The sequence below is a fragment of the Chelonoidis abingdonii genome, chromosome 3 (genome assembly GCF_003597395.2).
Source record: "Chelonoidis abingdonii isolate Lonesome George chromosome 3, CheloAbing_2.0, whole genome shotgun sequence".
Lineage (NCBI taxonomy): Eukaryota > Metazoa > Chordata > Testudines > Testudinidae > Chelonoidis > Chelonoidis abingdonii.
Genome location: NC_133771.1, coordinates 191,332,280 through 191,358,690, shown reverse-complemented (window position 1 = coordinate 191,358,690; position 26,411 = coordinate 191,332,280). Strand labels below are relative to the sequence as shown.

Genomic DNA, 26,411 nt, shown 5'->3' with positions numbered 1-26,411 from the left:
TAGGATAGCACTGTAACGGGGGTGGCTCTAGACTTTTTGCCACCCCAAGAATGGCAGGCAGGCTACCTTCGGCAGCTTGCCTGCAGGATGTCCCTGGTCCTGCGGATTCGGTGTCTTGCCTGCGGGAGGTCCACTGGTCCCGCAGCTTTGGCATACCCACCACCTAATTGCCGCCAAATCCGCGGGACCGGCAGACCTCCCACAGGCAAACCACTGAAGGCAGGGACCAGCTTGGAGCACTGGTGCCTGGATCCACTGCTGGACTGCAGAGTATACTATGGGATGGTTGTAATTGTTTTGACCACTAAAAATTGTATGTTATGCTTTTCTCAATCTTCGGAATTGGAAGAGTTGATATTGAAAGTTGTGAAGCTAGGGGACACATAAGTGTCTGGTTTCAAATAACCCTGGTTTGTGTTGCCATGGCAGCATTTCCTTTCACTTGGTGTGCTCACTAGCTGTTAGTAAAGTGAGACTAGGCTATTTTCTTGCTGATCTGGAGGAGTGTGTGCATTCTGATGTCTGCAAAGAAAAACCATCTCCTTCCTCTGCCTTTATTAACTCACCACTGAAATTTTGTGTGTTTTAGTGCATTTATGGTGATATAATCTGAATTAGTTGAAGTTTATTGGAATGACACTAACTACTTTTGAGTTGCTTTTATAAACCAGATTTTCAGTGTTAAGCGGAATGACTCAAGGCTGTGGAAAGAGGATGTACGTATTTCAAATCTGCTCTACTAAAATATATTAAACTTTTTTGTTTGGGTTTATTCCGATGATTTTATGTAAGAAATTGTCTGTCCAAGTTGAGCCTCACGGATGGATTTCTGAGCTGAAATATATTTGTCTTAATTTGATTACAATTGATAGTCTTTTTTCAGTTTGCAGTTGTGGCTGTGGGCTTGATGCTCCTCTCATGCCAGTGGTGGAAGCTAAAACTGGCAAAGCATGGAGAGGGTGCTGTAACAGGTCACTGGGCAAGGGATTCCTCCACACCTGTCAGGCAGCAGGCCTGAGAGGGAGACTTTTACATAGAAGCCTCAGTAGGGGAGGGGAGGGCTGTGAAAGTCTTGAAGGAAGCCAGAAGACAAGGGCGAGACAGGATAGCTGGGATGGGTTGGATCACAGAACCCCACTTGGGAGCTGCCACCCAGTGTCCCAAGACTACCTCTGCTCCTGTTTTCCGTGCCAGCTCAGGACCCCAGCACCCTGTCTTGCTGAGCCAGACACACCTGTCTGCTCCAACAAAGACCCAGGGTCTGAATTACTTGCCCCAAAGCTGCAGCTTCACTGAAAGCAGCTAACAGAAGTGTTCTTGTCTTTAACACCCAGATGCCCAGCTCCCAATGGGGTCTAAACCCAAATAAATCCATTTTACTCTCTATAAAGCTTATGCAGGGTAAACTCATAAATTGTTTGCCCTCTATAACACTGATAGAGAGAGATGCATGGCTGTTTGCTCTCCCAGGCATTAATACATACTCTGAGTTAATTAATAAGTAAAAAATGATTTTATTAAATACAGAAAGTAGGATATAAGTGGTTCCAAGTAGTAACAGCCAGAACAAAGTAAGTTACCAAGAAAAATAAAATAAAATGTGCAAATCTATGTCTAATCAAACTGAATACAGATAAGATCCTCACCAGTTCTAGAACGCTCCCTTTTACAGACTAATCTCCTTTTAGCCTGGGTCCAGCAATCACTCACACCTTTTGCATACTGTCCTTTGTTCCAGTTTCTTTCAAGTATCCAGGGTGGGGGGGGTGGAGAGGCTCTCTCTTTAGCCAGCTGAAGATCAAATGGAGGGGTCTCCCAGAGGTTTAAATAGAGTTTCTCTTGTGGGTGGAGACCCCCTCCTCACTATTATGCAAAGTCCAGCTCCAAGATAGAGTTTAGGAGTCACCTGGGCAAGTCACATGTCCATGCATGACTCACATGTTTACATGCTACCTTGAAGGTCCTCAAGTAGACTTCTTATGTGGATTGGAGCATTCAAGGATCCATTGTCCTTTAAGTGTTTCTTGCTTAGGTACTTAATTTCAACATTTCTTTCTCCAGGAACTGACCAAATGCTCTACTAAGGTTCTTTAGAAATCAAGTTAGTACACAGCCATCATTCATAACATTCATAACTTTGAATACAAAAATGATACATGCGTACAAATAGGATTTATACATTCAGTAGATCATAACCTTTACGGAGATATGTTACATGGCATATATAGCAGAAAACACATTCTAAGCATATTTCCATAAAGCCTTATGGGAGGTACCATCACAGTGTGGTTCCCAGCCTGAGTAGACTTGAGCTAGCATGCTAAAAGTACCAGTATGAATGTTATGGTACTAGTAGCAGCTTAGGATAGCCACAGGAGTACAAGCTTTCTTGTCTTCTGTGAGTCTGAGCCATGGGAGTTAGCCCCAGCCAGTGCTGTAGCATCTATACTGCTATCTCGGCTGGAAATCACACCTCCCAGCTGCAGTGCAAACATACCTTATGGCAGGGGTTTTCACAACAAATGTTTTGGTGGCCTCAGAGTGCAGTGATCAACTCTCATGAGTGGCCACACTGACACTTTTTTCCTAAAATACTTAATTAACTTTAGGAAAAACAAATATCCACAGAGTCACATCCAAATCATTGTAATTTATATTTGTAGAGTTTTTTAGGCAAACTAATGCTGCCTCCCCATTTGTCACCTATCTAGGTCTTAATGGGTCTTGGGGCTTGCTGTGAAAAGTGATATTTATATATTTGTTAATATCACAGCACACTTAGTAGCTACCTGGAAGGCTGTGAAAAGTGATAAGTGATATTAGCAAACATACAAATATCCCTTTTCATCAAGAGCTAGTAAGTCTTCTGTGAAAAATGATACCTGCATGTTTGTTAATATCACTTTTCTCAGCAAGCCCCAGGACCCATTAAGCCCTGGATGGTGGGGCCAAAGGGGATCAGAGGCAATGGTGGGATGGATGTGGGGGTGGAGGAGGAAGCAGGGCCCCGGAGCAATGGGGGAGGGATGGATACAGAGCTGTGGGAGGCAGCGGGGGCTGGGGAATGGGAGGGTCATGAGCCCCAATGTCACATGGCCGGAGCCTGGGCCTGGTGTCTGTTGCCATGCGGCCAGGGGCTGGGCTCAATGCCCGGAGCTAGGGACAGGAATTGCGTGGCCGGAGCCAGGGAGTGGAGCCAGAGCTGTGGCTCAGCACCTGGGGCCAGTGCCTGCCACTGCATGGCTAGAGCCCAGAGCTGGGTACTAGAGCCCAAGGGTGTATGGCTGGAGCCAGGAGTCAATGCCTGAGGCCAGCGCCCACCACTGCATGGCCGAAGTCTGGGAACAGAGCTGTGGGTCGGTGCCTGCTGCCGTGCAGCTGGGGCAGGGGATCAGCACTAGGGGCCAGAGTTGCGTAGCTGGAGACCGGGTCCAGCGCCCACCACCTCATGGCTGGAACTGGGGTAAGAGGCCGACTGAAGCTCCAGAGCCAGAGGTTGGCACCCAAAGCCCTATGTTTGGAGCCGACTGCTGTGTGGCTAGGCAGGGGATTGGCACCTGTGGCCAGCGCCTGCCGCTGTGTGGCCGGAGCCAGTGCTTGCTGCCATAGAGTTGGAACCAGGGGCCTGAGGCTGCAGTCCCACAGTTGGAGGCCAGGGCTGCATGGCCAGAGCTGGGAGTGTTAGTAGCCACTGCCCTGAAGGCCCGCAGCTGGAGCCTGCCACCCAACCCCCCACCCACCAATGTAAGTCAAGAACTCACCTTGCTCCTGCAGTTGTGCCCCACCTCTCTCCAGTGGCAGTGCAGGGCAGCACATCTAGGAGCAACACTGCCCATGAGGCTGTTGTGGCCACACGAAAAGCCCATGGTGGCCACATTTGAGAAATGTTGCCTTAGGGCCAGTGAGACTGATGGGTGCATTGGTTTGAATCATTGTTAAATAAAAAGTCTCAGAAGAGGACTGGAACTGTGCAGTCATTTGGAGCATGTTTTCACAACCAGATTGCAGTTGTGCTTCAGCCACAGAAGACAAAAAGCAGTGGTATCTTACAGCTGTGAATTCACAGGAGAAAAGGCCCTTTTGATGAGACATTCTATTCTAATGTCTTGTCTATATGGGAAGTTATTCCAGAATGGTTATTCCTGATTAATTCCACATGTGGACATTCTTATTCGGGAATAAGAGCATCCACACATGGAGTTAATCAGAAATAGTTAATCAATTTAAAATTTACACCCTGCTATATCCCAAATTAATTTGTATGTGTAGACAAGCCATAAGAAACACTGTTTTATCAAAGAGGTGCTTTGGACAAGAAAAAGTATCCCCGCTGTGATATTGCCGCCAACCAAAGGCATCTCAATACTGTCCTGAAATATGCAGACTGGCCTGGGAGATTTTTGCTATTATAAAAAATCCAAACATTGGCAATTTAAAAAGCCTTCCATTTAGTTTGCTTTACTCTGCTACTATGGCGAGTTGAATTATAAAAGTTACAAATGTCACTGTTTTTTAAAAAAAATTTGCACACATGCATTTTCTTTTTTAGACTGCCCATCCTTATTTACCCTAGATCTTAAAATGAATCAGCAATTCATTTGTTTGTTTACACTGACAACAACATTTTCCATTTTGGTAGATGTGAAATAAAAGTTATGATCACATTTCAATAAGCATAGCTATAGTCACAGCAGGGGTGGAAAGTCACACACATCCTCCTCCCACAGTGGAGTGTGATCATCATAGCCTAATTAAGACCAAAGACCTTTTAAGGTTTATCTTGACTAGGAAAAGTGTTCAGGTTTAGATAGGATTTAGGTAACACCACATGCTAGCTAAATCTGACTTAAACTCATCCTTTTTCCTAGTATAGATATAAAGTTACACTTCAGCTTAAGTTTTATCTAGTTTGTGTTGTAGCCTAGGCAGGAGGAAATAACTGTAGATGTATCTTGGTGGTATTGGTTAATGCTGAATTCTACTATGTACAGTCCTTGGGTTTTACAGAAGTTTTCTTTTGCACTGTGAAGTTAATATGTGTGTCTTTAGAAGGCCAAGATCCTTAAAATATCATCAGCAAACATACGGTATATTTCTTGAATGGTTCACCCTTAGCTCTAAAGTTTATTACAGTTGGTGTTATGTAAAGATGATGGCTATCCAGCAAACTCCTCTTCAGCAGTTAAGGTTTGACCCTGGTATTGAGACTATTTGCAAGAAAATGAGCTGGAGAGAGTGCTTGTCCAATTCGTTTTTTTAATGCTTGTAATTTAACTCTGTCATTGCATATTTCTCTTTTTAAGACCTCACTCAGTTCTTTCCAAATTTCAACATCAACAATAAAACAGCTATTTCCCTGCATTTTGTTCAAGGCTACAGAAATAGGCTTCAGGGTACTCAGGATGTGTTCAACATTTCTCTTAAGCCCAATGTTGAGAACTTTGGCTGTGACAGTGCCATCTATTTTTTCATGATTTTGTTCACAAACTGTCATCAGATTAGGCCAGTTCTTGATATAGTTCTCAAAACAGTCCACTAATGAGTTCCATCACGCGTTTTGTGGGAGAGTTAGCTTGGTTCCTCCCACTTTTTTCAGAGCAACTGCTGCAAAGCGGTTGTTAGGGAAGGATTTTGCAATTTCAACAACTTTAGCCTTTATTTCTGGAACACTGAAGTCTTCGGCTAGGAGGTGCATTGAATGAGCACTGCAACCGTATGTTATTAGCTTGGGACTCTCTTCACTCTCTTCTACACAATTTCTTCTCATCTTGGATACATTTGCAGCATTGTCTGTGACCAAGGTGTGTACTAGACATTTGAATTTTTTTTCACAGTTTGTTATAGCTCTTACTGATACTTCTTGTAAGTATTCTGCTGTGTGCACATTTCCTGATGTATCAGTTGTTTCTGTAAGGAAGCTATTCCCTTCTGTTGTCACACAAGCACATACAACAGGATCATTGTGGACATTGCTCCACCCATCAAGACTCAGGTTAACTATTTTATCCTCTAGACCTTTTGCACACTGCTCAATTTCTCTTTCATACACTTTATCCAGCAATTTGCCTGTGACATCTCCTCCATTGGGTTGACTGTATCCTGATCTTAATGACTGAACCATGTTAATGAAGTGTGGGTTCTCAATCATACGAAAGGAGAGTTTGTTGCATAAACAACCCGGGCAATTTTTTCATGATTACCTCTTTTTGTAATCTGCTGGTTCTATCACAAAGTTATCTGTGGTAGTTTCTGGATGATGGCGATTTTCTTTTCTTTTTGCTACATGTGATCTACTGTGGCTATGTGACATACACAGGGCTGGTGCAACCATTTAGGCGACCTAGGCAGTCGCCTAGGGCGCTAGGATTTGGGGGGTGCCATTTTCTTCAGCAGTGACCGCGGTGGCTGGATCTTTGGCTGCCCCGGTCGCCACCAGCATTTAGGCGGAGGGACCTGGGGCAGGGGAGTGCCGGGAGGGCCGCCTGCTGCAAGGGAGGGGAGGCTGGCATGCAGGGGAACTCCCCACCCCAGCTCACCCCGGCCCTGCCTCCTCCCCGAGCATGCCGTGGCTGCTTCACTTCTCCCGCCTCCCAGGCTTGCGGTGCCTAAGCTGATTGGCGCCGCAAGCTTGGGAGGCAGGAGAAGTGAAGTAGTGACGGTGTGCTCGAGGTGGAGACAGAGCAGGGGTGGGAGCTGCTGCAAGGGGGGCGCCTCAGGGCAGAGGGTGAGGAGCTGCCACGGGGGTGGGCCTCGTGGGGGGGAAGGGCGCATGGTGGAAGTTTTGCCTAGGGCGTGAAACATCCTTGCACCGGCCTTGGACATACATGATGTGACTGAAACACTATCATTGGCAGATAACTCTGAAACTATAAATATGTGCTGTGTATTTATACCTGCCTCTGTATTTTCCACTCCATGCATCTGATGAAGTGGGTTTTAGCCCATGAAAGCTTATGCCCAAATAAACTTGTTGATCTCTAAGGTGCCACAAGGACTCCTTGTTGTTTTTTCTGAAACTAGAAAATGCTGGTGATTTTGAAGGTGGATAGTCTTCAGAATCCTGTATGTTGAGGATGGATTCTCCTAAACAAAATAAGCTAATGCAGTTATTTAATTATTATTACCATATTGCTCATTTAGTATTACATTCACTGACACTCAGTACTACTTTAAAGGTGAAATTGTAAAAGGAAGATCTGCCTATTTCAGCTATTTATTTCTATTTATTTTTTTATCACAACTGCATCTAAAATGATAGTACCATAAAGTAACAACTATATTTTTTGCTCAAACATGAGAATTCAAAAATTTTCCAGAAGGAAGACAGGCAGTCCTTGAGAAAGAAGTATGAAATAAAAAAGTTTACCAACCTGAAGATCCTGCATGTTCAGATATGGTCCTTTCATCAACGCAGGTTCCTCCTGAGAAAGAACACTTCTCATGATGTTTTTTCATTCAGGCAACCAGGCCTTGCCTTTCTCTGTCGCACTGTTTGCATTTTGGACGCATGCCTGTCTTACCCACAGGTAGAGGAACTTCATTAAAATATTCCCAAATTGGGTCTCTTTTATGGCATGCTGCCATTATAGGTTTTCCCTTCTAGTGAGAGAATGGTAAGTGTGATGGGGCAAAGCGAGAGGGCTGTAGGAAAGTAGTGGGAAACAGGTATGTTAGCATCAGGCTAAACAAATCCCTGTTACCTTGGTAACCAAGTGGCAGTTGCTCCAGATTAATCAAGGCACCTGGTGCCAATTAAGATCCTTCCAGAAAGCAGTGGAGACAGCTAGGTTGATTGGGACACCTGAAACCAATCAGGGGCTGGCTGAAACTAGTTAAAAGCCTCCCAGTTAGTCAGGAAGACACGCATGTCAGGCACTGTGGGAGGAAGTTGCACTGTTGGAGAGTGAGCAGTACACACCGTATCAGGCACAAGGAAGGAGGCCCTGAGGTAAGGGTGAAGTGGAGCTTGAGGAATTGGGGGCTGTTGTGGGGAAGTAGCCCAGGGAATTATACACGTCCTGTTTTTAAACGATCAGCTACCATAGCTGATACTATTAGGGTCCCTGGGCTGGAGCCCGGAGTAGAGGGTGAGCCAGGGCTCCCTCCTGTGCTCCCGATTAATCACTGAGACTGAGAGACAACAGAGACTGTGCAAGGGAGGATAGCTTCTTCTAACCTCCCTCGCTGGCTTATGATGAAAATGTCTCAGCAGGCTGTGACCCCTGCCTCTAGGACGGCTAGGTGGAGGGTCACAGTGAACCTCTGAGGCTAGTGAAATCCACTAGGAAACGTGGGACCCATGGAGACAAAGACAGAGCTTTGTCACAACTGGTGTTAGCCGTGGGATCATTGTTCACAGCGTGTGGAAGAAAGAGGTTTAAAAAAAAATAAGTGCACTGGGGTTTTGGATTTTTTTGTTTTAGTTTGTTTGTTTGCTTTGTACCACAATGGAGGAGGTACTAAGAGCTCTGGTACAAGCTGCGGCAGCCCGGCAGGAGGCCACCTGGGCTCAGGCAATGGCACAACAGGAGTCTACGTGGCTAGCAGGAAGCCAATCAATTACTGATGGGCCAGGCAACCCAACATCGTGCTCTCTTGCGAGAGGTAGTGGACCAGCTGAAGAGCCTCACCATCCAGGCCCAGGGGACCAACAGGACGTGAACTCTGAGGGCCACTGGTTGTCTGCCAAAGATGACATCAGAAGATGACGTAGAGGCATATCTCGTCTCATTCTAGAGGACTGCTCAGCGTGAGGCATGGCCCCAGGAGCAGTGGGCCAGCATTCTCACCCTTTTATGTGGAGCCTGGACAAGATTTTGGAGACCCTATGGTGGTGAACCATTACATGTGGGGACTGTCACCTGATCTCCGCAAATGGGTAGGCCAGAATGATCCGTTCACCTATGATGAGATGGTCACACTGGTAGAAAGACGGATGACAGCCAGGAAATTGATCCGACTACCCAAAGAAAAAGCACTTTTTGGAGCAAGCACCCAAACCCAACCCTGGAAGATTGGGTGACCAAACCCCCAGGGAGTCCTAGGTGGAAGGCGGGGGGCATGAAAACCAGCAGGGACCCCCGAAGAAAGGAATTGGCCTGAATGGTGGGGACCCTGGGACTAAGCCCCCTAACTCCCATGATAGAGGAGTGATTAGAAGCAATTATAGATGTTATGCATGTGGGGAGTGGGGACACATAGCAGCACAGTGTCCCAGCACCAAGGAGCCTATGCAATGTAACTTGGGGGATTCTGAGGTCCCATGCTCCCTTATCTACCTTGCAAGTGTCGCATTAGCCCCGCATAACTATACCAGGCCGGTGACGATAAATGGAGCACTTGTGGACTCTGAGAGTGCTATCACCCTCATATCGGGTAAGCTGGTAAATAGAAGCCAGCTGCCACAAGCCAAATATGTAGCAGTGACACATGTGCATGGGGCCGTGAGCCATTACCCCACCATCCCGGTGGAAGTAGAGGTTCCTGGAAACCCCATGGAGGTGGTAGTGGGCATAGTTCCTAAACTACCATATCCTGTAGTCATTGGGAGGGACTATCCAAGGTTTGATAATTTACTCCCCCCTGAGAGGCTGGAGGGAGGTGGGGACCCTGAGGGCAGCGACTTATCTCCAGAGGAATGCCAACCCCCGATGTTCGCTGAGATTTCTCAGGATCTGTTCTGAGCCCCCTGAAGGACCCAGAAGACCAAAAAAGAGAGGAAGGCCGCAAAAGCCATGGGAATCTGGATCCTGACCCAGGGCTAGAAGACCGCCTTCGTAGGCAGATGAACACAAGGAGCCAAGAGACAAACTACCACCACAGAAAGTGAACCAGAGGCTGGCCCAGCTGTGACAGTAGTGAGCCATTGAAAGAAGCAGAAGCGGGTCCCTGGGAGTTCACGCAGGTTAGTCCTGGGAGAGAGACTTTTGGGTGGGACCAGGCGGAGGACCCCAGATATGATAAAGCCAGGAAAGATAGATGGGATACCTGAGATAGCTGGGATACCCGTGGATGGGTCCGGGACCTTACTTTATAGTAAAGAAAGATCTCCTGTACTAGGTGATGCAAATGCAGGAGCCAGAGATACAGCAACTTCTGGTGCCACAAAAACATCAAAAAGCCATATTGAGCCTTGCCCACAGTCACCTGTTTGGAGGACACCTAGGGGTAGAGAAAACCCAGGCATGGATCCTGTGGAGGGTCTTCTGGCCAGGAGTACACAAAGATGTCAGGCGATATTGCACCTCTTGTCTGGGGTGTCAGCTACATAGCCCTCGCCCGCATTTGCAGGCCTCTTTCATACCTCTTCCAATAATAGAAGTACCATTTGAATGCATGGCCATGGACCTGGTAGGGCTCCTAGAGAAAACAGCTTGAGGCCACCAACATGTGCTTGCTGTACTGGACTATGCAACCTGGTACCCAGAAGCTGTCTTCCTACGCAGAACGACTTCCAGACAATAGCTAAGGAGCTAGTACAGATCTTTGCCCGGGTTGGGCTACCCAGGGAGATATTGATGGATCAAGAGACACCTTTTGTGTCCAAGTTAATGAAAGATCTCTGTTCATTGCTCCACGTCCAAGCCCTATGGACCGCTGTATAACACCTGCAAACAGATGGCCTTGTGGAAAGGTTCAGTAAGACTTTCAAAGCCATGATCAGGAAAGTGGTGAGCCAGGATGGGAAAGATTGGGATACCCTATTGCCATATCTCATGTTCACCATCCAGGAGGTCCCACAAGCCTCCATGGGTTTCTTTCCATTCAAATTACTATATGGGCACCACCCCCGGGTCATATTGGCTATAGCCAGAGAAGCCTGGGAAGAGAAGCCAAATCCCGGAAGGAACATAGTCGAGTGTGTACTGCAGATGAGGGATCGGATAGCCCGAGTTACACCCATTGTACGGGAACACTTGGAGAAAGCACAGGAGACCCAACAAACCCATTATAACCACCAAGCAAAGCTTTGATGGTTCCAACCAGGGGATCTAGTCATGGTCCTGGTGCCCACAGCAGAAAGTAAACTCTTGGCCCAGTGGCAGGGACCCTACGAAGTGATCGAAGCTGTAGAAGAGGTGAACTATAAGCTGCAGCAGCCAGGCCACAAGAAACCGGAGCAAATTTACCACATCAATATTCTAAAACCTTTGCACAATTGAAAGGCATGCTTAGATGCACAGGAGACCCTTTCCCAGGAGGATAATTTACACAAGCAAGTGAGGATATCACCCGACTTGATGATGATCTGAAAGATCGAGGCAGCCGACGTGATTAATCACAACCGAGATGTGTTCTCTGCGAAACCGGGACAGACGACTGAGACCTATCATCATATTCGCACGATCCCTGGAGCCAAGGTAACACTGAGACCCTACCGAATCCCAGCAGCCAAAAGAGAAGAAATCAAGGCCGAAGTAAAGAAAATGTTCGAATTAGGGGTTATTGAAGAATCTTATAGTCAGTGGTCCTGTCCAATTGTTTTAGTGCCTAAACCTGATGGTTCCATGAGAATCTGTAATGACTTTCGCCGACTGAATGAAGTATCTCAATTCGATGCATACCCCATACCACGCATCGACGAACTGGTTGATTGACTGGGTAGTGCCTGATTCTTTTCTACACTCGAACTGACAAAAGGGTATTGGCAGATTCCACCGACTAAAGAAGCTAAAGAAAAGACAGCATTCTCCACCCCGGACGGGCTATTCCAGTACACTGTCCTCCTTTTTGGGTTACATGGGGCCCCAGCCACATTCCAGTGTCTCATGGATAAACTGCTGTGTCACCATACTAGTGATGCAATCGTGTACCTAGATGATGTCATAATCCATATGCCAGACTGGGGAACCCAGTTAGAGAAAGTTGAGGCAGTACTACGCACCTTAAGATGGGCTGGCCTCACCGCTAATCCCGCTAAATGCGCCATAGGGCCAGACGCTAGGTACCTGGGGTATATTGTAGGAAGGGGCATAGTGAAGCCCCAAATGAATAAGCTAGAGGCAATTAAAAACTAGCCCTGGCCGACCTGAAGGAAACAGGTCCACGCGTTCCTAGGCGTGGTAGGCTATTACCGATGTTTTATTGCCCTCTTTGCCACTAGGGCAAGTCCCTTAATGGACCTGGTAAAGGCCCGAGATCCACACATGGTGACGTGGACTGACTCAGCAGAGGGGTATTCACAGACCTTCGGATGGCCCTTTGTAATGACCCTGTACTCGTAGTCCTAGACTTTAACACGGAATTTATTTTACAAACAGACACTCCGAGGTGGAGTTGGGGGCGGTACTGTTGCAAATGGTGAGAGAAGAGGAACACTCTATCCTCTACCTACGCAGAAGGCTGCTCCCAAGAGAACAGAAATACTCAGTAGTTGAGAGAGAATGCCTTGCTGTCAAATGGGCCATGGAGACACTGCGTTATTACCCCTTAGGCTGGCAATTTACTCTTGTGATGAACCATGCACCCCTCCAGTAGATGCAGCGGAATAAGGAAAAGAAGGTCGCCAGGTGGTTCTTATCCCTCCAACCATTCCAGTTCCACATATGGCACAAGGCTGGATGCTACCATGGCAACGCTGAGAGTCTGTGATGAGCACACTGCCTGGCGTCCCAAGTTGCAGAACTCTATGGTGTTGAGCGTGGGGGGATATGTGATGGGGCAAGGCCAGATGGCTGTAGGAAAGTAGTGAAAAACAGGTATGTTAGCACCAGGCTAAACAAACCCCTATTACCATGGTGACCAAATGACAGTTGCTCCAGGTTAATCAAGACACCTGGCGCCAATTAAGATCCTTCCAGAAAGCAGTGGAGACAGCTAAGTTGATTGGGACACCTGAAACCAATCGGGCTGGCTGAAACTAGTTAAAAGCCTCCCAGTTAGTCAGGGAAATGCGCATGTCAGGCGCTATGGGAGGAAGTTGCGCTGTTGGAGAGACTGAGCAGTACACATCATATCACGCACAAGGAAGGAGGCCCTGAGGTAAGGGTGAAGTGGAGCTTGAGGAATTGGGGGCTGCTGTGGGGAAGTAGCCCAGGGAATTATACACGACCTGTTTTTAAATGATCAGCTACCATAGCTGATACTATTAGGGTCCCTGGGCTGGAGCCCGGAGTAGAGGGTGAGCCAGGGCTCCCTCCTGTGCTCCCGATTAATCACTGAGACTGAGAGACAACAGAGACTGTGCAAGGGAGGATAGCTTCTTCTAACCTCCCTCGCTGGCTTATGATGAAAATGTCTCAGCAGGCTGTGACCCCTGCCTCTAGGACGGCTAGGTGGAGGGTCACAGTGAACCTCTGAGGCTAGTGAAATCCACTAGGAAACGTGGGACCCATGGAGACAAAGACAGAGCTTTGTCACAACTGGTGTTAGCCGTGGGATCATTGTTCACAGCGTGTGGAAGAAAGAGGTTTAAAAAAAAATAAGTGCACTGGGGTTTTGGATTTTTTTGTTTTAGTTTGTTTGTTTGCTTTGTACCACAATGGAGGAGGTACTAAGAGCTCTGGTACAAGCTGCGGCAGCCCGGCAGGAGGCCACCTGGGCTCAGGCAATGGCACAACAGGAGTCTACGTGGCTAGCAGGAAGCCAATCAATTACTGATGGGCCAGGCAACCCAACATCGTGCTCTCTTGCGAGAGGTAGTGGACCAGCTGAAGAGCCTCACCATCCAGGCCCAGGGGACCAACAGGACGTGAACTCTGAGGGCCACTGGTTGTCTGCCAAAGATGACATCAGAAGATGACGTAGAGGCATATCTCGTCTCATTCTAGAGGACTGCTCAGCGTGAGGCATGGCCCCAGGAGCAGTGGGCCAGCATTCTCACCCTTTTATGTGGAGCCTGGACAAGATTTTGGAGACCCTATGGTGGTGAACCATTACATGTGGGGACTGTCACCTGATCTCCGCAAATGGGTAGGCCAGAATGATCCGTTCACCTATGATGAGATGGTCACACTGGTAGAAAGACGGATGACAGCCAGGAAATTGATCCGACTACCCAAAGAAAAAGCACTTTTTGGAGCAAGCACCCAAACCCAACCCTGGAAGATTGGGTGACCAAACCCCCAGGGAGTCCTAGGTGGAAGGCGGGGGGCATGAAAACCAGCAGGGACCCCCGAAGAAAGGAATTGGCCTGAATGGTGGGGACCCTGGGACTAAGCCCCCTAACTCCCATGATAGAGGAGTGATTAGAAGCAATTATAGATGTTATGCATGTGGGGAGTGGGGACACATAGCAGCACAGTGTCCCAGCACCAAGGAGCCTATGCAATGTAACTTGGGGGATTCTGAGGTCCCATGCTCCCTTATCTACCTTGCAAGTGTCGCATTAGCCCCGCATAANAAAAGGAATTCAAGAAATGCATGGGCTAGCAGAATTTATGCACGTAAAGTTGTTTGTCACCTAGTATAAAAAGCCTGCTCTACGCTAATGAGGTGTGTCTTTTCCCTTTGGCACTAGCTGAGGAAAAAGCACCCGTTCAGCTGACCGAGAATAAAAGTTTGGTACCCGTCTTCTTGCCTTCTGTGCCTCCTTGGGGTAATTGAGTAGCTCCAGGGGGAAACGAGCCCGTTTGGCTAACAATACTATGGAATTAGAATTTGTAACCCTTAATCCATGATGAGATATCTTTGAGCTATAATGTATCTAAAATAAAACTAAATTTTTAGATAGGTTTTTTTCCCTCAAAAAGCATTTTATAAAAAAAATCTGATTAAATTTTTTTTTTAAAAAAATCATTGATTTTTATCCACCCTGTGCAATATACTCTTATTAAGATGGTGAGTTCAGCCAGTTAGGGTAATCAGAGTTGTGCTGGGGTTAACTGGCTAATAGTCTTTTTAAATACAAATATCTAAAGAAAAAAAGTTGGTGTATTTTTTGTAGTTTTCACACTAAGCTTTGTTGCAGGGTAAAGAATAGTATCCTGTAAAAAAGGAATTTTACGGAAAGCAACGTTCAGAGGCATCTGTTTGTAGGGCATATCAATAACTACTAAACACTTATATTTCTGAATTTTTCCCCTAATTCATAGTGCAAGCTCTTTTTATAACAAAATTTTTCATCTTATGAAAAAAGCCCAATAACTTAGATCCCTCCGTGAGTGGATACTACACTGGTGCTGTCTAAGCCCTGACAATATTTAATTGTCTGGAAACATCAGTTCATAAAAGCATAGGAATGGATCCTCAGCTCGTGTAAGTTATAGGCCCAATGAAGTCAGTAGGTATTTGACAATTTACAAATGCTGAGGCTTTATCCCATGAAGTTTGAATCTTCATTCTGAAAAATTTTCCTCATATATGGACAAGATTACTTTTATTTTCTCTTCTGTCCTAAAATATAGAACTGCTCTAATGCAAATATTTAATAACCAACATGTGAGAATGGCTGTCTGGTATTATGCATTTTCTGTTCTTTTTTTTATAAATTAATACAGAATCATTTATATTTGTCATTTTTTATTTTTTTGCTTGATCCACCTTCCATCATCCGTATACGTTAGTGGCTTTTGTAAGATTCTGCCAGATTTCTCAACAGGAAAACTTGGCACTGCTACCCTCCTAACTGTGACATGACAGCTCACTGGGATAGGGTTGCTTTAACTCTCAGTATCTGATTTGTCTCTTCTGTATTACAAGAAGCAACTAGCCTGACTAATAGCTTTCCCCTATATGCAGTGAATGGGCAAAGAAGCTTTGGGAGGAGTAGAGCATGTTCTCTCCTGTTTTGTTTTTTTATATGTCAATTTGAATAACCTGGAATGTGTAGCAAAATAGTGATAACCTTGCTGGGCTTACAGGTTCTGCCAAGTAGGATACACTAAATTGTCAGGATTTCAGGTTTTGGAAACATGGGACCACAATAATTCACTTAGTAGTTGGTTACCAGACAAGATGCTTTCTCACTAAACTATAAGCCACGGGGAATCATTGGCCTCGCCTGGACTAGGAAGAAATGGTATTTTTTCAATCAAATTCAGTCAAACTAGTTTAACGCAATTGAATTAACATCAGTATAGGCTCAGTGTGATGGGTTATTGAGGCAATGAAAGGGTTAATGAGCTGCTGTGGGGTCAGTCATCCCAATCATGTTATAGGTATCAGGTTTGGAAGAAGAGGTTAAAAGGGTAGAGTCCAGCTCATTTGGGAACTAGCTGGAAGGAAGAGCAGACCTCCAGGTCTCGCTCTGTGAGAAGCCTTCTGGGATCAGGAACTGCTTGAGATTACTGCCAGCCAGTCTGTCTCCGAGGGAAGATAGGCCTGATGGAGGACTTTTATTTTGATTTGCTACCAGTGCCTTCCTTGTTATTGTTGGGAAAGACTGCTGTAGGTGTTGCCCCTCCCTCCCTCCTGCCCCCGAAAGGTGTGACAGCCTAATAAAACACTTTTGTCTTGTACACTTGACTGGGAACCTAGCAGTGGTTGCCCACAAGCTTAAGAGCAACTCTGTTGCATGAGATGATTTTAGATGGTTAAGTTATAATCTAATTTGATCTGCTAAAATCTAAACTGTGTCTATATTGGTGTTAAATGGAGGGTTTATTCAAGCTAAGGTCATTTGACTGAAAAAAGTATTTTCTTTCAGTCTTGACAAAGGCCATGGACTTCAGTGTAGGATAGGGGTCGACAGCCTTTCAGAAGTAGTGTGCCGAGTCTTCATTTATTCACTCTAATGTAAGGTTTTGCGTGCCAGTAATACATTTTAATGGTTTTAGAAGGTCTCTTTCTATAAGTCTATAATATATAACTAAACTATTTGTTGTGTGTAAAGTAAATAAGGTTTTTAAAATGTTTAAGAAGCTTCATTTAAAATTAAATTACAATGCAGAGCCTCCCGACCGTTAGCCAGGACCCAGACAGTGTGAGTGCCACTGAAAATCAGCTCGCGTGCTGCCTTCGGCACATGTGCCATAGGTTGCCTACCCCGATGTAGAAGAAACTGGCTGTTCATGTTTTTGATTTATTGTAAAATACCATTCCAACCAGAAAGCAAAGATGGGAGAAGAATATTGTCGTCAGAGTATTACTCGAGTACTAAGAGATGCAAGAACCTTCTGAACTGAAACGTTAATGCAGAAACAGTTATTCAGATAAAAAGAGGAATGGGGCCTGGGGTCAGTCTGACAGTGTTTGGGTTTGTGACTTCCTGGAATTCTTAATTTCCAGCCAGACTCGGTGGGGGTGGGTGGTGGGGGGAGTTGCAGTGGTTGCAGCAGCTAGTCTAACCTAACGCCTGCTGCTTTCACTTCATTTAAGGACATGTCTACACCTAAAGTTAATAGCTTTATCGGGGAGGGGTGTGAAAAACCCCACCCCTGTGAGCGACATGGCTATATTGACAATACCCCCAGTGTACACACAGCTGTGTGGATGGAAGAGTATTTCTGTCAACATAGCTAACATCGTTCAAGAAGGTAGTGTTCCTAGATCAGCAGAAAAACTTTTTCTGTAGGTATCAGCTGTGTCTACACTAGCGTGCTCTGAAAGCTTAGACTATGGGACATAGACATAACCTGAGACTAAACTATTCTGCTTTAAACACCTTTTATATTGGTGTAACTACAGCCCTTATAATTAGGGGATTGTACTTTTTTAACTCTGTTTCTAACCTGGTGTAGCAGTACAAAAGCTGTGTGTAGACCAGCCCTTACATTCATAAACACTCCTGGGATGCTGACTTCCCTTGCACCTAGTCAACCCAAAAATGATTTTGTTTTAAAGGTTAGAAGAAAACTGAAAAGTTTTTCTCAGTTATGGAGCTGTTAATTCGCACATTTGTTTTTCAGAATTTGTTCTCCCTTTACTTATGTGATAAATCAAACATGACTTGTTTTTGCAACTTCCAACATGCTATGCATTTACTCCTCAGTACAGACATTTGACTTGGATGGATTTGAAAAGACTGGCTAAAACGAAAAAAGTTACAAACACTTTAAACCTCCCAGTCCTTTTCAGATGCTTACCTTGCAATTTTTGCTAATATGACTCTACTAATATGTACATTTCCTCATCTTCCTCATGCCAGGCTCAGCTGACATACTACCTGGGCTCATTTCACACAATTCCCTACATTCCTAGAGTGCAAGGGAAAGAGGAGGGAATCCCAAGTTTGGGACCCTATTTCTGGGGCTAGAAAGGGGGCCCATATCACTGCCCCTCAAATGGCTGAAGAGACTTCCTTCAAACTTACAAAAATATTTAGCATGGACTGAAATCAAACTTTACAAGTTCTAGCTGAGAAAATGGTGAGGGAAAATGGGTTTAGAATGGAAATACCATAGCCTATAGTCAGTGTTGTTGATACAATGGATGTTTAATATTAGTATTGTAACAGTGGACTCCTCTATGGCTTGTTTACTAATTTCTCCTAAATCATCTAATTCACACTACTATGTTTCCCCCCTCCAGGTGAATGGAAAAGGTTCATTATGGTGTGTTGATCCAGAATATAAGCCAAATCTTATACAAGCACTGAAAAAGCAACCTTTTCCCTCAGCACTTGCATTTTATACCCCACCGGCATCACCACCGAGGTAGGCAAATTTTCCATTACAAGTATAGCATTAAGTTATGGTAACCTTTCCCAAAGAACACAACAGCCTGGGCAACCTATAACACAAAGGAAGTAGTTATTTGGGGGGAAAAATGGGGTGACCAGTTATGCCTCCCAAACTCTATTGTTTCCTGGCATGGGAGTGGAGAGAAATGGAGGTAGAGGATTGGGAGAAAGAGACAAAATACTGCATAGAAGGGTGGTTAATAGATTGAAAATGACTGGTGGAGGGAAGGAGCTGAATGAGGCTCAGGGAGGGAAGTGGGCTGAATGGAGAAGGAAGTGAGAATCTAGTGAGTCTAGATTTTCAGGCTGATACATCAGGACACCTGTCTCATGAGAAGCATTTGATATCTGTGAGGAAGGAGGAAAAGTGTATGAAGCAAGTGGGCAGGAAGGAGGGCTCCCTCTCCAGAAAAACTGGGACACGTTTCAAAAATGGAGGTGGAGAAAACAGTTTTTAACCCTGTGTACTTTGTTCTCCCCTAAAGTCAACTCATAGCTATATTTTCTAACCCATTCTTGCAAGCCCAGCATCTTTTTGTGTCCTTGGTTAATCTCCTGGGCTTTCATTTGGGTTGGTTTGTTTGTTTTTACTGCTTGTCTTCTGCTGGTTCCTCTTCCCTTTATATGCACCCTGTTCTTTCTCTACTCTCACTTTCTTCCTATTCTTTCTTCCCAATGTGACTCTATCAGGGACATAGCTAGAAGCAGCACAAAGAGGAGCTACTGCTATTAGCAAGTCTTTGGGCTGCCTTTCAGCTATTTTCAGGTTTGTTGGGAATAAATATCCCTTCTTGTCTCACTAACAACTTGATGCGGGGTGAGTAGCTGTCTGAACATCTGTGGGTAGGGAGTACTGCACCGTGCCCTGGGTTTTGTGTAAGTGGGAAAAAATCCCAGTTTCAGTGGAACTAACCACGACTAGCCTGGAATGTCTGTGCACCTTAAACTTAAAGAAAAGGCAGTAGAAAAAAATAGTAACTTGTTGAAAACACTTATTTGCTGACATATCTACAAAGCAGGGACGGGCAAACTTTTTGGCCTGAGTGGGTGGGTTTCGGAAATTGTATGGAGGGACCGTTAGGGGAATCTGTGCTTCCCCAAACAGCCAGGTGTGGCCCGGCCCCTGCCCTCTATCCGCTCCCCCCGTTTCTTGCCCCTTGACAGCCCCCCCCCCCGACTCCTGNCTCCTGCCCCATCCAACCCCCCCGTTCGCTGATGGCCCCCTCGGACCCCTGCCCCATCCAACCATCCCTTCTCCCTGTCCCCTGACTGCCCCCAGAACCCCTGCCCCGACTGCGGGGGAGGGGGAATAGCAGGGGAGGGATCAGGGGCTAGCTTCCCAGGCCAGGAGCCCAGGGGCTGGGCAGGAGGGTCCCGCAGGCCGGATGTGGCTCATGGGCCATAGTTTGCCTGCTTCTGCTACAAAGGAATACTCCATACTTCTATATAGAAACTATTTCCGTTCATGTTGGAGGATTTCTTTTGTATATTAATACTATTTTAAAAATAAAATACTTTGAAAAGTTAAATTGGAAAAATAAAAATATATATTTAAAAATGTATAATCTAAGCTGAGGATGGTAGATGATTCAACTCTAATGAATAAAGAGAAATATTTCAATATTACTTTCTGCTAGAACTTATAATTGCTAGGTCTATCACAAAACTCAACTTGGCATTTTACTTTTAAATGAAACTGCTACACTGACCCTTGGATTTGACACCCTAATGCAAGCGTTTAAGTTCATAGTAGTGAATCAAAAGCTTTGCACAGCTTGGTGGCTTACACTTGCATTTTGTATTCTCTTATTTACAAAAGTGGTCTCTAACCATCTAGCTGTGCTAAGCTATATGTGATCATTCTTCTGTTTGAAAGAGCCCAGCAAAAGAATTTGAAGCTATTGTAAGGCACTTGAAAAGTGTATTTGGCACTTTGGGATATATATGCTAAAAATAATCAATTTTAAAATCTATTTTAAAATGTCTAACTGCAAAGCACTTTTTTATAATATGTAGTTGCATTTATTTAGAAAGAAATCACTATTGGAATAAAAACATTAATAAAAATCATTGCAGAAAATTTGAGTACTATTAAATATTCAAAACTAAAAGTGTCATAATATGGTTCGTGTTCTTTTCAGGCTTCTTGTCAAAACAATGGCAACTGAAACAACAGTCATTAGATTCTAGAAGGTGATGTGTTTTACAAGAGCTAGTATTTTTGCATAATGGGCATGAGCTTCTCTGTAGATAAAATTTGAAGTGAAGGCTCTGTCCTAAAAACCTTTGTTCATGAGTTTGTTTGTTTTTTGTCTTGTTTGCAGAGTCAAACCCTAAATTCATAAGGACCTGATCCTGCAGACACTGAAGTAGAAGTAACTTCATTCATATGAATAGTCCTCATTGACAACAGCGGGGACCACATAAGTGAGAAACTTTACTCCACATGCATAAGTATTTGCAGGATCAGGTCCTAAATTTGTACCACTTTTGTTGTTTGTAGTTTTTCTTTTTCACTGAAGCCAGGCAACAGTCTCACACTAGTTATGTTAGTTATTGCGCATAATGTGAAATACTGGCCCTATTGAAATCAATGGCAAAATTCCATTGACTTCAGTAGGTCCAGGATTTCACCTCAGGCTTTATTATTGCGTATCTTTTTTTTTCTTTTCTATTAACTAAAAATGTTTGATATATTTCCTTCTGTCTTTTAAAGTTTTTTCTTTTTAAATTCCCCCTTTAAAAAAATTACATATCTAGGCCTCTGACCTGTGCAGGAAAGGAATACATTCATCTTTCTCTTTTTTCTTAGCCTAAGTTTTGGCTATGTCTAAATTACAAATTTAAGTGGACTTAAGTTATGTCAACCTACTGCCACTGCTGTAATTAAACCACCTGTGTCCTCACTATGCTCCATGTGTTGGCAAAGCAAATCCTCAGTAGCAGCTCTTGCATCAACACAGAGAGCTGTGCACTGTGGGTAACTGGCCCTCTGTGCAACTGGTCCAGGATGTTTTGGGAAGGGTTTGTAATGCCTCATGAGGGCAGGTTTAGTGTCACATGATGCAGGTTTCTCAGTCCCATCATTCGATGGGTATCCTACTAAATTGCCAGCTGCTTTTCAAATGCCCTGCTAACCTGCAAGCCAACCATATCTGTTAGAAAGCATGGATCCTGCATCACTCTTCAATATTGTGCTGTGTGTTATGAACATAAGGCTATAAGAAGAGCTCAGTGGGGGGCTATTTGGCTGAGGGAGGCTGTGAAGGAACATTTTAACATTGAGCCAGAGTAATATGTGTTTCTGTAGTGTGCTGAGCCTGGCATTGTTTGTTTGCACCACGCTATAAACTTTGCATGATTGCTGTGTGTGCCCAACTCTTATAATTCATGTGCACCTATTGCTATTGTCTTGAATGTTAGCACCAGCCACCATGTGATGGAGAATAATAAAGATAAATTCAGTTTCCAAAGTAGATTTTTATTCCACACTCATGCAAACATAACTATGTAATACTGAGGTAAACTTCAAACATGCGGGGGAAAGTATCTTTAAAGGGGATGGAAGAGGGAATTCATAAGCACATACACCTGGCTGTGAGAGCCTCCTTGGGGTATGTGCAGCTGTCATGTTTAATCTCCATGGGGTGGAGTGCCTTGGGTATTGCTGTGGCCCCAGAAGATACATGGAACTGGTGGGCAGGGATGGGGGGAAGGAGAGTGTAGGGAGGTCCTTGTGATTCTCTCTCCCAGCCTCCCTACAGTGATTTCTCTGCCCAGACCCAGGAAATCCACCACCTTCTGTGTACTCCAGGTAGCATCATGTTTGCTGCATGGAGCTGACATGCTCATTTGGGCAGTCACCCTGAAAATTCGTGGATATCTGTTTTATATCATTTTTGTGGATCACGGATTGGATGTGGATACAAATTTTGTATCTGAGTAGGGCTCTAGCTATGTGAGCTCTCCACATTGAGCAAACGGGAAGAGCAATTTCAAAACTCCATGGGGCTTTAAAAGGGGAGGAGCATATATCTGTGTACCTGGCTGCAGAGCAATGGAGTTCAAAACAGTGATTAGAGCAGTCACGGTGGGCATTATGGGATACCTCCTGAAGGCCACTTTGGGTGATGTAAGCAATGCAGTATCTATACTGACACTGCATCATTCTAACCAGGTTGCCTTAAGTTCTCGTCGGCGTAGCAGGAAAGTTAAAGCAGCGGTAGGAGTACGCCTCCATAGTTAGGTCAATGTAAGCTGCCTAATGTCGGCTTAACTTTGTAGTGTAGAGAAGCCCTTAAATCTTAATCCAATAGTTTTTAGAGAGCTGTGGATTAAGGCATAAGTAAATATTACTCTAAAGTTTTATTGTGCATCTGAAGAAGTGAGCTGAAGCTCACGAAAGCTCATGCTGAAATAAATTTGTTAGTCTCTAGGGTGCCACAAGCACTCTTGTTCTTTTTACTGTAAACAGAGTAATTCAGACGTTTAGCTTCAGCTGTTATTTCAGCAGTAGTGCTGCAGGGAAGCAGTTTCTAAATAATAACAATAATGAGTACTGGTCTGGTGTCAGCATTTTAAAAAAGAATGTGGAAAAATTGGAGAGGGTGGAAAAAATGTCTTACAGTGAGAGACTTTTAGCGTGTACAATCTATTTAGTTTATCAAAAAGAAGATTCAGAGGTGATTTGATTACAGTGTATAAGGATCTTCACATGGAGAAAATACCAGGTACTAAAGGGCTCTTTAATCTAGCAGAGAAAGAGATAACAAGAACCAATGTCTGGAAGCAGAAACCAGACATATTCAAATAAGAAATTAGGCACAAATTTTTGATAGTGTGTGATTAACCATTGTTGAAAACTAACAAGGGAAGTGGTGGATTCTCCATCACTCGATGTCTTAAAATCCAGATTAGATGCTTTCAGGAAGTTATGCTTTAATCAAACACAAATTGTTATTCTCAGTACAGAGGTATCTGAGTGAAATTTAGTGGCCTCTGGTATCCAGCAGTTCAGACAAAAAGATCAAATCATCCCTTCTGGCCTTTATGAATCTAAACGCTACTTTTGTTAGTGAACAAAATATATATCTATAATAATGCCAAACAGAATGCTATAATCCCTCCACCCCCATCCCAAAAGCTTAATCTATCCTTGTATGAAGAGAAAAAAATGGTGGTTACTGTGCCAGAGGAAGCCCCAGATTTCATCAAGAGGGCTTGTATTTGTAGTCAGTAATATTTTAGCATGGTCTTAGAGCTATTGTTCACTTGTCCCAAAAAACATAATTGTTGCCTTTTTAAATTTTGGTCAGCTTCTGATGTACAGGACCTGTTTTTAGACATAAATCTTTGGTACAGTAAATGATCGGCATAATTGATGTACTTTGTTTCTGTGAAACCTGTTAAGCAAGTTGAGTTTAGTGATTATGGCCAGTTTCAATATATGCATTTTGCCTTTAGGTTATGGTGATCCCTTAAATCCTGATCCTGAAAACACTTAAACATGTGCATAGCTTTCCTCTTGTGATTAGTTCCACTGAAGTCAAATTATGTGTGGACATAGTGTTTGCAGGATCTGAGCCCATATGAAAGGACAGGTTGCTATATTTCTTGCACACTTGCCACTTCATCACTTTATGTGAAGGACTGCAAATCAAACAATGTTGTGTAGATCCCTTATTTTCCTTCTGATAACAGTTGTGATTTTCCATTCTTTGAATAAATTCTCCTTATTCATCCTCTCCCACACCACATCAACCTATCCAGACAAAAAATTGAAATAGCTGTGTTTGTTTATAGAGCTAAACTGTTATGTTTTCTTGGATGGTGAAAGTGACAATTTTCAGAGCCAATGAAAATGAGACTGATATCAGTAACTACCACCAAACATAATGCAGGCTAGCAACGTACCAGTTTTATTACACACCTCAATTAGTGCACTTTTGTCCCTGATATGCTGCACCATTGCTAATCTAGTTATGAAACTCTCTTCAGCAAGAGACTGTTAACTATGCCAAATTGAAATTATGATTATATGATGAGGATGAATCCACAGTGGGCCCGACACAGCCCCCGGTGGTGGCTCGGTGGCTAGAGCCTCAAAAAGACCTTTGGCCTCCCTCAGCCACCCACGAAGGGGTCAGTGAAACACTCCTCATCGGTTCCGCGCTCAGAAGGGGACCAAGTGTTGGGACCTGCGGCTCTGGTGGGGATGCAGAGTACCACACCTCCATTTTCATCCACCCCCAATGAGGCAATCATGGCACCTCCTCCTCCTGTGCCTCAGGAGGACACAAAAACCCACCAAGAACTTTTGAAAAGGGTGGCATTAAGCCTTAACCTACAAGCTGAGGAGGTGGAGGCACCCTTGGACTCCCTCTTCGATGTCCTCTCGGCTACAGTGCCAGCCAGGGTGGCTCTCCACCTCCATGAAGGGGTGGCAAAGATGTCCAAATGCCCAGTGGAGACCGGCTTCCTTGCCCCCCATCTCCAAGAAGGCAGAACGAAAGCATTTTGTGCACGCTAAGAGGCATGAGTATCTATATACCCACCCCACTCCCAACTCTCTAGTAGTTGAGGCGGTCAACCACAAGGAGCATTAGGGCCAACCCACTCCTGCCCCTAAGTATAAGGACTCGAGGAGGCTAGACTTGTTTGGTAGAAAGATTTATTCTTCTTTGAGCTTCCAACTGAGGGTGGCGAACCACCAAGCCCTGCTGGGCAGATATGACTTTAACTTGTGGGGCTCAATGCCAAAGTTTGTGGACTCCTTCCAGGAGTGTGAGAAGAAGGAGTTTAAGGCTCTGGTTGAGGAGGGCACAGCTGCCACCAGAGTGGCCCTTCAGGCAGCCTCGGATGCTACAGACACGGATGCAAGATCTGTGGCCTCTGCAGTGTCCATAAGAAGAGTGCTGTTCCTCCTGTTATCTGAGTTGTCCAGAGGCACAGAGCTCCTTGCAGGACCTCTCATTCGACGGCAAGGCCTTGTTCACGGAACAAACAGAAGGGAAGTTACACGGTCTCAAGGACTCCTGCACGATATTAAAGACTCTTGGTCTCTATGTCCCGGCCCCGGCCAGGACCAAGTTCAAGCCGCAGCTAGCCCCCAGTCAGGCCACCCACTCCAGGTACGAGCCCCCTTCTGAAAAATCAAGGGACTATAAAAAGCGCTTACAGCGGCAGTCTTGGCCTGCACCCCAGCCTGGGCCCTCCAAGGGCAAGCAGGCGGGTAAGTGCCAGTTTTGATGGGACACCCGGGGAAGACTTACCAGTTTGTACCAGGGATCCTCCCAACCTTCCCTTCTCCAACCGCTTATGTACTTTCCTCCCAGAGTGGTCGCTGCTGATATCAGACTGATGGGTCCTCAACACAATCTCCCAGGGCTATACCCTCCAGTTTCTCTCTACTCCACTTGAAGGGCTTGGATCGCCTCTTCCCTTGTGTTAAACCCCTGATCCCTCCATTTGGATCTCCGTTTGAGCCGCTTGCTAAATGCTTCTGGTCCCACCTCTCATGAAAAGTATCCTTTTTTGTGGCAATCACATCTGTTAGGAGTGTCTCAGAGCTTCAGGCCCTGACCTCTGAACCTCTGTACCCGGTATTCCATGAGGATAAAATCCAGCTCCACCCACATCCTTCGTTCTTCCCTAAGGTGGTCGCCACCTATCATATGGGCCAGGACATTTTCCTGCCGGTGCTCTGTACCAAGCCCCACGCGTCCAATAAGGAGCACCACTTCCATATGCTAGGTGTGAGACGGGGTCTGGCTTTTTACCTGGAACTTATAAAACCATTCAGGAAGTCTTCACAACTGTTCATCGCCACGACTGAACGCATGAAAGGTCGGCT

The 26,411-nt window shown here is 45.0% G+C and overlaps 1 protein-coding gene across 4 annotated transcripts in view; it reads left to right on the top strand.

Annotated features, from left to right (window-relative positions):
- FOXN2 (forkhead box N2) overlaps nt 1–26,411 on the top strand; it is a 118,957-nt gene that overhangs the window by 79,824 nt on the left and 12,722 nt on the right. For all 4 annotated transcript variants that reach the window (XM_032769115.2, XM_032769108.2, XM_032769110.2 and 1 more), the window contains one exon: nt 18,409–18,533. In XM_032769115.2, coding sequence (XP_032625006.1) covers nt 18,409–18,533 — 125 coding nt within the window. The remainder of the gene's footprint in view (nt 1–18,408; nt 18,534–26,411) is intronic.